Genomic DNA, 12,906 nt, shown 5'->3' with positions numbered 1-12,906 from the left:
ATTTAGCAAAAACACTGCTGTATTAGCAGCTTCTGCCCATAAGTTTTTTGGAAGTCCTTTCTCATGTAGCAAACATCGAACCATCTCTACTATTATTCTGTTCTTCCTTTCACTCACCCCATTTTGCTATGGAGTGTAAGGGGTAGTGAGTTGGTGTTCAATTCCAGCTTTTTCACAAAACTTATTAAACTGAGCTGATGTATACTCCTTCCCATTATCAGATCTCAAAATCTGAATTTTGCAGCCACTTTGATTTTCAATCCAAGCTTTGAATCTCCAAAAAACTTCTGCAACCTCTGATTTGAATCTTAAAAAATAAATCCAACACATTTTGGTTAGATCATCAATAAAGACAATGTAATATTTACTTCCTTTTAATGATGGTTCTGACTGAGGTCCATAGAGATCAGTGTGGATCAACTACAACTTCTTTGTTGCTCTCCAAGCTGTCTGTGAGAAAGGCAACCTGGTTTGCTTTCCATATTGACACACCTTGCAGCCTGACAACAGTTCATTCAGCGGTGGTAGGCCTTGCACAAGATCCATTTTCCTCATTAGCAGCAGCACATTAGGATTGAAGTGTTCCATCCTCTTGTGCCAAAGCTCTACACTGTTGTTTGAACTAGGAAAGACAGCTTGCTCCACCTCCATCAAGTCTAATGAGAAGCTTTTACCTCGCATTTTCACTTTGAACAAGTCCTGTCCCGCTGTATCTTTGATTAGACATAATCTGTCCTCAAACAGAACTTTATATCCCTTTTCAAGCAACTGCCCAACACTCAACAAGTTTTGAGTAATTTTAGGTACATAAAGAACATCAGTTATAATTTTAGTACCTAAACTACTTTCCATTGCAACTGTCCCTCTTCCTTTGACAGCAATGAATTCTCCATTGCCAATTTTGACTTTGGAGGCAGCAGTTCTATCAAGCTCCTTGAATAATTCCTCATTGTATGTCATATGATTGGTGCATCCGCTGTCAATTGACCAGCTCTCACTTGAGTTGCTGGTAGCAAAACAGGTTGCTGCAAATAACTGCTCCTCTTCTTGACTTGTAATCTGTGCTTCAACTTGTTGCTGCTGGTTTTTATTTTTGCACAACTTTGCAATATGACCCAGCTGATTGCATTTATGGCATTTGACATCTGGCCTCCTCCAACACTTATAATGAGGATGATTTCTTCTGCCACAATGTTGACAAGGAGGGTAACTTTGTTTATTATAACCTCCATTGCTACTGTTGTTGTTTGCGCCTTTTGTTTGAGCACGGTTGTTGCCTTTTGCTGTCTTTTTCTTCCCTTTGCTACTTTGACCAATTTCAAGCTTGGCCTGTAGAGCTCCCTCAATGGAACCTTCTTGTCTCATGAGTCTTCTTTGCTCTTGAGCCTGTAAAGCATTCAATAATTCTGCCAAGGTAATGCTTGACAGGTCTTTAGTATTTTCCAGAGAGGAAATTGTTGATTCAAATCTTTCTGGGACAGTAACAAGAATTTTCTGAACTATTCTAGAATCAAGAAATTCAATTCCAAGCAATCTTACCCTATTCACAATGCTGAGAAGTTTGTCCGAATACTCCTTCACAGTATCTGACTCTTTCATCCTTTGCATTTCGAACTCCCTTATCAGATTCAGCACTTGCATCCCTTTAACTCTCTCATTGCCTTCATACTCTTTCTTGAGAAAGTCCCATATCTCCTTTGCTGATTTCAAGGTCATAATTCTGGTAAAGATTGCTGATGATACAACTGTAAACAGACATGCCTTTGCTTTTGATTTCCTTTGCCTTTTTTCCTTGTGATTCTTGATTTGTGCAAGAGTTGGGTTGTTAGGCAAGGGAGGAACCACATAGTCCTCTTCTACAGCTTCCCAAAGATCACAAGCTTCAAGATATGCCTCCATTCTAACTGCCCATACCTGATAATTCACACCTTCAAACACTGGAGGAGCAACGGCTGTGAAAGGTGAATCAGAATCCATAATCGGTGTAACAGGGTTGGTTTAGTTTTTGAGTGTGTGGTGTACCCTCAAACTCTCACAATCCCTTAGAACCTTGCTCTGATACCACTTTGTTGGCAGAAAAGTACCTAACCCCCAAAGAAAATCAAAGTTGCTGCAAAGACACATACATTTAATTTAATTGAGAAACACTTTTAAGTAAATAGAAAACTCAACAAACAAACTGTAACGTTGCCCATGTTCTCATAACTGTTAAGACTAAAAATAAACAACTAATAACAAACTCCTAAAAACTTGGTCAAGTTGGCTGTAGCACGTTGCACACTCTCAGCCACTAAGAAAGCAGTTACTGAGGCATGTAACATAACACTAACAAATGGCAATGACCTTTCTTTTATATCTTTTTTTTTTTTTCAAAAATCTTCATCTTGGAATGTCTTTTGGAAATGATATAACTTCCAGTTATCTTTTTTGTCTATCTATTAAGATGTACCTTATCTTTACAGATGGCCAGAATTTGAGCCCTTGGTTGAGTAGTCGGCCAAGTAGGTTGGTCTATTAATTTGATTTTGTTGGATCTATTTGTTGAGAACTGCATCCTGGAATTTGATAAAGTTTCTGATGAAAAATGAGCAAGTAGTTGGTATTTTGTTTTCAACCTTTTTTTGCTTCAGCTACGTTAAAATGATTTTAGATGTTTTTTGCTTTATTCTTTTTTCTGCAAATAGTTTCTAGTTTACGGTTGTCAAATTACCTGAGTTTTCACAAAATTTGCATCTTGGTGTATCAACCCCCCCCCCCCCCCCCCCCCCCCCAAATCCAAAAAAAACCCACCCCCACCAGTTATACCTATTATGTTACCTTTTGATTTGGATTGTGAGAAGAAGATAATAGATGCACTTGTGAGGTGAGTGGATGAATGGAAGAAGTTTTTATGAAAAAAGGCAGAGGAAGATCAAAGAAAACTTTGATGGTGAACCCTTAGGCATGATATGGGATCTACAGGCCTTGCCATCACTAAGAAAACCTTGTTGGAGAGCTAGAATTCATTTATCCAATCTGAACTAGTGGGATTAAAGCTTACAATTGCATCACCTTTATGATTGTCTCTATTCTATATCTGACAGCATGCACTTTTTCTTTAATGTCTTTTGCAGGCTTGAAATCTCATGCAGTCACATTGTATGAAGCAGGAAAACTAGGTCATGCTAGCATTGCAGATCTTTGCAAGGATTTGAGTACATTAGAGGGAACAAAATTTGAAGGAGAACTACAAGAGTTTGCAAATCATGCTTTTAGTCTCCGATGTGTTCTAGAATGTTTGGCCTCTGGTGGCGTTGCTACAGATGAGAGTGTAGTATCTTCAAGCAATGAGGAGGCTACTCCTTTGATAGCTGATATCAGTTCAGATGGCAAATTAGGATGTTCTGATAGAGGTGAAGCTATCCTAAATACTAATGGTTCCATGCATTCAAGAAGTGATAATGATGCTGCTCTTGCAGAACCTGTAACTGGAAGTTCTGATGATGACAGAGTTGCTGCCACTATGGCTGAAAAAGGTAGTTCCCTAAATGAGGATTCAAAATCAGATCCCAGTCTCCAGAATGATGAGAAATTAATGTCTGATGAAGTTTTAGATGGTGAGAAAGGACCTAGGAGAAAAAGGACTGTCAGGGTGGATATTCTCCGCTGTGAAAGCCTGGCTGCTCTGTCTCCTGCAACTTTAGATCGGATGTTTCTTCGTGACTATGATATTGTTGTATCTATGATTCCTCTTCCTCATTCTGCTGTTCTACCTGGACCTAAAGGTCCTATTCATTTTGGTCCACCCTGTCATTCAGCTTTGACACCGTGGATGAAATTGGTACTGTATTCTGCTGTGGCTAGTGGGCCTCTATCAGTTGTTCTGATGAAAGGACAATGCTTGCGCTTGCTTCCAGCACCACTAGCAGGTTGTGAGAAAGCTTTTATATGGTCTTGGGATGAATCTACAATTGGAGGTTTGGGAGGCAAGTTAGAAGGGAATTTAGTGAAGGGAGGCATTCTCTTACATTGCTTAAATTCACTTCTCAAATACTCAGCTGTGCTTGTGCAGCCCCTTAGCAGGTATGACCTTGACGAGCATGGGAAAACAATTACTATGGATGTTCCCTTGCCTTTGAAGAATTCTGATGGTTTAATTGTTCAAATTGGGGAGGAATTGGGACTACGGTCAGAGGAAAGTTTAAGATTAAATTCTTTGTTAACTGATCTGGCGAATAAAGTAGAGCTGTGGGCCATTGGTTATATTCGCCTATTAAGGCTTTTCAAGGAAAGGGAATCTGAGGTCTTTTCACCTGACGATGAGAAGTATGAATGGGTGCCATTAAGTGTGGACCTTGGGGTTCCGCTCTTTAGTCCAAAACTATGTAATGATATATGTAAAAGAGTGGTTTCTTCGCGATTACTTCAAACAGATCTACTCCCTGAACATCATGATGCAATGCAGAACTTAAGGAAAAGATTGCATGATATTTGTGCTGAGTATCAAGCAACAGGACCAACTGCAAGATTTCTTTATCAAAGAGAGCCACTGAAGAATCCATCTCAACAACTTATGAACTATGCAAGTGGAAGATGGAATCCTCTTGTGGACCCTTCATCTCCCATTTCTGGAGCATCGAGTGAGCATCAGAGGTTAAAACTTGCTAATCGACAACGTTCTCGGACAGAAGTTCTGAGCTTTGATGGTAACATTTTGAGGTGGGACATAACTGATCTTCTTTTGCATGTTTTCATGTGGACCTTTATCCACTAAGAAGTCATAATCTTAGTCTTAACTTTTATATGATATATCTAATTATCTTTTGATGCATAAGTATTTTCTTATGTTCCTTTGGCTTCTATTTTTCTTTCATTCCCTGTTAATTCACTATCCTGGTAGAGTCACTTTATTAAGTAAAGAAACAGGGTAGAAACAATCCTTCAAAGCAAATATGTACTGTTAACAGCCTGAATTTTTTTTTATACCAATACCATGCTGGCATTCGGAACAAAAACGTTACAACAGGAGTCTGTGGGTATGATTTGTCACACCTCATCCTATTGGGATGTGCTCCTGCGGCCCTTCTGCTAGAGATTGCAAAGAAGTCTGCCTATAGTATAAACTTACTTATTAAAACATGAGGATGATGTGCAGATTTTGAGTCCATAACAGTTCAAAGTGTTTTTTTTTTCTCTCCCTTTTGGTGAAACCCTTGCTGAAAATTATAGGATTACTTTCTTTCCATCAGATTTCTCACTTCGGGGTCATGAGGGGTATCAAAATCCATTGAAATACATTATCTTATAAACTATATACCTCGGGTGGTGCATCCCTGTTATATCCAACTGTTCAATTTGTAGCCAAATCCTGAAACCGTATAATGATAGGTCTTAGTAGAAAGTGATTCAAATCAAGGGATCTTTGAGCTCTGGTCCCACTATAATGAAAGGTCTTAGTAGAAAGTGATTTAAATCTAGGCTTTTGAGAAAACATTGATTTTTGGAAGTCTGGACAAAAGTTTGAAACAGTCTGCCTGCTGTCAAAATCTGAGAATTTTTCAGGACCTTTTTTCAGCTAGAGTACCTTTCAAATGCCGTACATATTTTTCTTGGGCTATACATGTACTCAATCCAAGTGTCTAGACTACTGTTTGTATCAAATTCCACAACTTTACCGTTTCAAGTAACTAGCTAGGCTACATTTCCACATTATATCTTTCTCTTTGTAAACCAGCAGGTGACTTACTCATAACATGTTGATACACTAACTATATTCACAATAACTGAAACTTCACACTTGATTTCAAGGCACTTGGATGCAGCCTATATGCATCAAATATACATCAAGTTTAAAATTACAACCAACAAACCCAGCTTGCTCCTGGCTTGCTTGCCTTAGCTAAAACTGACAGTACATTGGGTGATTCTTGTAAACAAGAAGGTTAACCACTACTATTGAACAGGCCACTCCTTACTTCTTTATACACAGCAGATTTAAACATTTTAAGAAAGAGTCAAAACCAACGCATTCCTACAAAAATTTCAGCTTTTCTAGAACTCTGTCTTGTGGCAAATATAACTATGACAGAACTTGCTGCTTATGTTCTTCGGAAGCCTTCAAAATCTCTCTTTTCTTGTTTTAGCTCTGCATATCGAGTGATATACAAATATACCACATGGGCTCTGCATATCCAAGTGGTATGAAAATGTACCACATCAATCCTTTGATTCAATAAGGAAATTACGCGATCTAACCCTAGCACACCACTATTATATGTGCTATGCAATTTCAGCAAGATTTTTTCATGCCAAGTTCACATAATCATATAAACACATAGCATGTAACAAATCTCTTTTCAGCCAGTTCATTTAACAGCACCATAATTGCAACATGTCCATGAGAAATGAGAAATGATAGATATCATGAATTTTAGCTACACTATTGCCTTTATAAACAACCCATTCTTAAGGTACTATGTTAAAGTTTAGGCATGATAAACACTTTTCAAATCAACAAATATAGGCATAAAAGGATGCATTTCATAACTTGTACACAATTTCCTTATCTTTCTGCTGGCATTTAGGCTAGTTTTCTTGCTTGTTTAGTCACAGTTTCTGTATAATTCAAGCTTGATTTCAGCTTCCTTTTCAGCTCAGTTCCAAGCTGTCTTTTGCAACAAATTAATCTACCTTACCAAGCAAGATTTCAGCAAACTTTTGCTCTTAATTTCCCTTTGATTTGACTCCGTTTCAAGAGCATTATTTCTCCTAATTTTTGTTTGACGGAGTTGCACTTTTAGCTTGTATATACATACATATGTATAAACATTAGGTTAGGAGGTCAGTAGCTGCCTGGAATTAATTGTGGAGATAAACTCAAATTAGGTGTATGCATCCATTTTTTCATTCCAAATGTCCACCTATTACAAATTTGTTACATAATTGGTTAATTTCAAAATTTATATATATGGGAAAAATAGGTGAGGTAGAGAGGATGAGGAGCAGCTTAGAGAGTGGGACTCTTATCACTGAGTTTGGGAAAATGATCCATTTACCTCACATACAGAGAAGAGTTTCTGCATCTATAGTCCTATTTATTGCTGATATTCAATGATATATGATAACATAGACACCTTCTTTTCAGTACCTAGAAAATTTAAATTGCAAGGGCCATCCTTTCATGTTTTAATTTTAATAAAATAGCTTTAGACAATTAAAGGTATACTGCTCCCAGAAAAAGTATAACAATAGACTTAATATGTTTGTTATTTTTCCGTGAACTTCTAAAATGACCATTATTTGCAAATTCTATCTGCAGATCATATGCCCTTACTCCCGTATACGAGGCTGCTACAAGGCCAATTGAAGAATCACCTCCAGTCAGTACTGGAAAAATTGAATTAGATGATGCTGATGGCAGAGATGGAATACTTCCTGGTGTTAATCTTCTTTTTGACGGATCTGAGTTGCGGCCATTCGACATAGGTGCTTGCCTGCAGGCTCGCCAGCCAGTCTGTTTAGTGGCAGAGGCTTCTTCAGCTTCTGCAGCTTCAGCAATTAAATAAGGCTTTGAGCTACAATTTTGCATGGCTACCACAAATTTCTCCCAATACTTACCGATGGCAACTGTCATCTACTTTATGTAGTTATCTGGTGCTGCTGGTTTGTTGATTATGCTTCACCTTTGGGCTGGTCATTGTGCACAAGCCAAAGCTGCTATTCAAGGTAAACAACAATACTCTTTCATTGGCATCTTCCTGTACATAAAATTTTTTGACCCCCTTGGCTTGCAAACCCTGAATTAAAATGGATCACCTGTTATTTTTTTTAACATTTTCTTAAACAAAGAAAAAAAAGCGTGCAAGCAATCTGCAACTTTTGGTGGTGTTGTGGAGCAGATGTTTATGTGGATAAACAACTGTCTCCTTAAATGGTATCAGATTATGTTTGTTCTTTTTCCTCATAATGAATGTTAGACTTTGATTTGTTGGTTCTTTTATCTATTTGAGTGTGAATCAGCATGGACCTATTCAAGTTTTAAGGCATTCTCTGAATTCTTACATGGTTAAGAAGGTAGGTTTTTTGCTCTGCAATTGTATCCTCAGGTTCTGTAACAGTAACTACATATTAAGCCTTTATTTTACTATCTGGCGTCAGCTATATTAATTCTAGTTCATCAATCATTTGAATCTATGGCCTTATCTTCTATAAGGCCGCCTTACAACTCATAACATATCTAGGCTTGTAGTTATCAAGAGTCAGGGTGCATTGAGGCGCCACAGTGCTTGGAGCCTATAGATGCAAGGTGCCAGGCAAAGGTGCGAGCCTTTTGGATGTGAGGCGCCTGTTTAAAAAATTTGTATAAAAATGCTTACACATCATTATTTTCAATATACACCTATAAAGAGGTAAATGCAATCTTGTAAACTCGTAAATATCAAATAAGCAACACTATTTAACTAAATAATGGGGTGTTTTATTGTTTTATCAAATTTCTTTAATTTTTTCTGGTTATTATTTGTTAAATTTTAACAAGTTCGTCTAAAAACAACAAAAAATTACACAGGAGCAAAAGGCGTGCTCCTTGTGCCTTAGGGTGAGGTGCACCTTGTCACTAGGCACGTGCCTCATAGAGGGAGCCCCTCAGCCGAGCCTTGAGCATCACATTTGACAATAGGCTGCGAATAAAATAATGTATATTATATCCAAAAGTATATAATACAAGAGAATATATATACATATAAGTATTTTAAGTTAATTATTTAATATCCCTTACTTATCTCATTTAACACTCTCCTTCAAGTTGGAGCATATATATTGAATATGCTTAGCTTGATATAAATGTAATTCACACGAGAACTTCTAAATGACTTGATGAGTAAATCATACGTTGTAACTACATCCCCAAGGAGCATCTTTTCTTTAACAAAGTGGCAATTAATTTCAATGTGTTTGATTCTCTCATGAAACACAGGATTAGAAGCAATATGCATTATAGCCTGATTGTCACAAATCAATTGTATAAACTTGACCTGCGTAACTCCTAACTCCTCAATTAATTGTTTCAACCACATTAGCTCACATGTTGTTACTACCAATTGCCCTATATTCAATTTCTGCACTGGACCTAGCGACAACAGTTTATTTCTTACTTTTTCAAGAGAATAGGTTTTCACCCATAAATACATAGTATCCAAATGTGGATCGCCTGTCATTAAGTAATCCTGTCGAATTAGCATCCGTATATCTCACAATCTACTGTGTCCATAATTTTGATATAATACACCTCGATCGGGGGTAGCCTTAATATACTAAAGAATACAAATCACTGCATTCTAGTGACTGTCATAAGATAAATCCAAGAACTGACTTATCACACTCACAAGGAATGAAATATCATGACGTGTGACTATGACGTAATTAAGTTTCCCAACTAGCCGACAATAGTGCCCAGGGTTAGAAAGAGGCTCCCCTTGCCCCGGTAACAATCTGATATTCGGATCCATAGGAGTATCTTTTGACTTACATCCAAGCAACCCTATCTCATCTAGCATATTCAGGGCATACTTTCTTTGAGAAACATAGATGCCTTGCTTTGATCGAGCTACCTCAATACCTGAAAAATATTTCAAGGAAGCCAGATCCTTAGTCTGAAATTGTTGGTGAAGATATGCCTTCAATTCGGTGATACCAACATCATCATCCATTGTAAGTACAATATCATCAACATATACCTCTAGGAGAATGTGGCCGCCAAATTGAGAGCGATAAAAAACAAATGATCAGCTTCACTACGAGTTAATCCAAACTCAAGAATAGTTGAACTGAATCAACCATACCAAACTCGAGGAGACTGTTTTAAGCTGTATAAGGATTTTCGAAGGCGACACACCAAACCAGACTCCACCTGAGCAACAAAGCTATGAAGTTTCTCCATATACACCTTTTCTTGTAAATCGCCATGAAGGAAGACATTTTTTATGTCTAGTTGATGAAGAAACCTATGAAACATAGCAACAAAGGAAAAAAATCTGAGTGTATCCTTTGGCAACAAGGCGAGCCTTAAGGCGATCAATCCAGTCATCAGGATCAACTTTAACAGTGTAAACCCAACGACAACTAACAATAGACTTACCCTTGGGAAGAGGTACCAAGTCCCAAGTCCTAATGAAATGTAAGGCAAACATTTCTTCAACCATAACAGCTCACCACCCTGGATGGGAAAGAGCTTCGAGAATAGATTTAGGAAGAGAAACAAAAGATCAAGAAGAAACAAAAGTAGAATATCCAGGGGACAAAGAATTATAACTAATAAAATGTGAAATGAGATGGAGAATGGTGTAATGACAAGTACCTTTACGAAAAGCAATAGGTAAGTCAAGATCAGAAACCGAGGGTGATGGACCAGAGGAGGAAAAACTAATGGGCAAAAAGGATGAGTCAGTGGATGACTCCCTCGGACAAGCGACAATAGGCGTTGTTGGTTGGACCACAGGTCGAGAACGTCGCTGATAGACCTGAAGATTAGGGCAATCAAAGCGAGAGGCAGAGGGTGGTGGAGAAGGAGAAGAAGAAAGGTCAAGAAAATAAATAGGTGAAGGTAAGTCAGTAGACACAAACTCGAAGACCTCAAACAAAGAGAGAGAATAGAGAGATAACTCAAAGAAGGTAACACTCGCTGAAACAAAAGAGCGAGCTAATTGAACAGAGTAGCAACAATACCCTTTTTGAAGGCGTGAATAACCTAGAAAAACACATTTTGACGAAATGAGCAAATAACTTATCACAACTTGGGGCAAGATGGTGAACAAAGCAGGTACTCCCAAAGATACGAGGAAGAGAATATAAGACAACTCGAGGAAAAAGAACAAACTGAGAAATCTAGTCATTAAGGACAGAAGATGGCATTCGGTTAATTAAGTAACATGCAGTTAAGACAATATCATTCCAGTATTGAAGCAAAACATGCATATGAAGAAGAAGCGTGCGGGCGGTCTCAATTAAATGATGATTATTTCGTTTAGCTATCCCATTTTTGTTGTGGGACTCCATGACACGAAGTTTGGTGAAGAATTCCATTAGATGCCATATAGGATTTAAATGGCGAGGACAAATATTTGATAACATTATCACTACAAAGAACACAGATAGGCACATTAAACTGAGTTTTAATTTCAGCACAAAAGGTAGTGAAAACAGAAAACAATTCTGAATGCCTTTTCATTAAATATAGCCATATAGTTCGAGAAAAATTATCAATAAAGGTTGCAAAATAATGAAAACCATCTTTTGAACTAACACAACTAGGACGCTATACATTCGAATGGACCACTAAAAAAGGAAAACTAACACGTTTATTGACTCTACTCGGGAAAGAACTATGACTATGTTTCCCAAGTTGACAAGACTCACACTTTAAGAAAGAAATACTAGAGAGATTAGGAACCATCTTCTTGAGATTAGGTAGAGACATTTTCCCTAACCAACAATGGACCTGTAGTGGGGAAGTAGTCATCGTGTGTGCCATTGATGAAGTAGGGTGAGACAAATAGTAGTGTCTTTGAGACTTAAGCTCCGTGCCAATTATCCATTTGGTCCTCTGATCCTGAACAAGAACATAACTAGATATAAAAGTTATAGAGCAATTAAGATTACGAGTGAGTTGATTGATAGAAAGTAAATTAAAGGGACACTGTAGTAAATGTAAAACAGATGAAAGTGGTAAAGTAGGAAGGGGTAATGCTGTGCCCATACTTGCAACTAAGGCGTGAGAGCCATGAACCAATGTAACAGGAGGTAAAGACTTCAAAGTTTGAATATGAGATAGAAGAGAACGATTACTAGACATGTGATTGGTGGCACCAGAGTCGAAGATCCATTGGCTAAGAGAAGATGAGGACTGGTGTGAGTAAGGGATATGACAGGTGAAGTGGCTTGTTGTGCTGCTTGGAACTGAAGGAACTAAGCTTACTCTCCCTTGGAGATAGTAATTGGTGAGGAATCACTAGGTGTGATAGACGTTTGACCTTCAGAAGTGCTAACAACAATGTTACAACAATATTAGCAGTACTACCTGCTTGAGGTGGGCAACCATGTAAGCAATAGTAAGTCTCCAAAGTGTGACAATAGGAGTATTGGGGCCAAGGACGCCCACCACCACAACAACGAACGCGACGTCCGCGATCAGTCTAGGTAATAGCAAGGGCATCGCGATCTCCAGGTATAGACATGCCACGATCAGTAGTAATAGAAGAGGCTCTAAGTAACCTGGCAAATACATTTGTCAAAAGAGGTAGAGAGACAACCTAGAATCTATGTCTTAACTGATTCAAGCTTAGGTCGAATCCTATGAAGACAAAAGACAATAAACATTTAATCACGCTACTATTGTTGTTTCTTGATATTTGTATCAAAGGGCATTAACTCGTTAAAATCAATAATGGAAGCTTGGAGCTTAACCAAATAGGTGGTCATATCTAAATCAACTTGTTGTAGATTGAACAAAACACCAATCACATCATAAATACAGGTGATGTCACTCATATACAGCTCACGAGCCCAAATCCATAGAGCACTACACTCACGAAGAAGTTGAAATATCAAAGTTGACTTAATAATCTGCCACAACAAATTGAGTAACTGTGCATCCACCTGTCACCAAAGAGGTTGATTTCCCTCAGGAATAGTTGAAATGGTTGTTGATAAATAAGCCTCAAGGCCATGTCCAAGAAACCAAATTTCAACTATTGATGACCAATCTAAATAATTTTATCCATTTAATTTCTCCATGGTAATAACTGATGTGCCTGAAAAATGGGGAATAGTCACAATTGTGGACATGGTTGAAAGGCTTCTGGAATAAGAGTGCTATAAATGAAGACATGATACAAGAAGAACACCTCATTGTTCTAGTTGACTGGATCTAGA

At 37.9% G+C, this 12,906-nt stretch overlaps 1 protein-coding gene across 7 annotated transcripts in view; it reads left to right on the top strand.

Annotated features, from left to right (window-relative positions):
• The window catches only part of LOC127799358 (uncharacterized), a 44,513-nt gene that overhangs the window by 29,361 nt on the left and 2,246 nt on the right, over window positions 1-12,906 (top strand). For 6 of the 7 annotated variants that reach the window (XR_008022608.1, XR_008022606.1, XR_008022609.1 and 3 more), the window contains 2 exons: window positions 3,114-4,698; window positions 7,298-7,704. Coding sequence is in view for 1 of the 7 variants with exons in the window: in XM_052333328.1 (XP_052189288.1) it covers window positions 3,114-4,698; window positions 7,298-7,544 (1,832 nt within the window). In the remaining 6 variants the exon portion in view is untranslated. Of the gene's footprint in view, window positions 1-3,113; window positions 4,699-7,297; window positions 12,904-12,906 lie in introns of those variants that run through there. The other variant, XM_052333328.1, reaches the window with a different exon arrangement.

The sequence above is a fragment of the Diospyros lotus genome, chromosome 4 (genome assembly GCF_014633365.1).
Source record: "Diospyros lotus cultivar Yz01 chromosome 4, ASM1463336v1, whole genome shotgun sequence".
NCBI classification, from domain to species: domain Eukaryota; kingdom Viridiplantae; phylum Streptophyta; class Magnoliopsida; order Ericales; family Ebenaceae; genus Diospyros; species Diospyros lotus.
The sequence above is the reverse complement of the archived record's forward strand: the minus strand, read 5'-3'. Positions and strand labels throughout refer to the sequence as shown.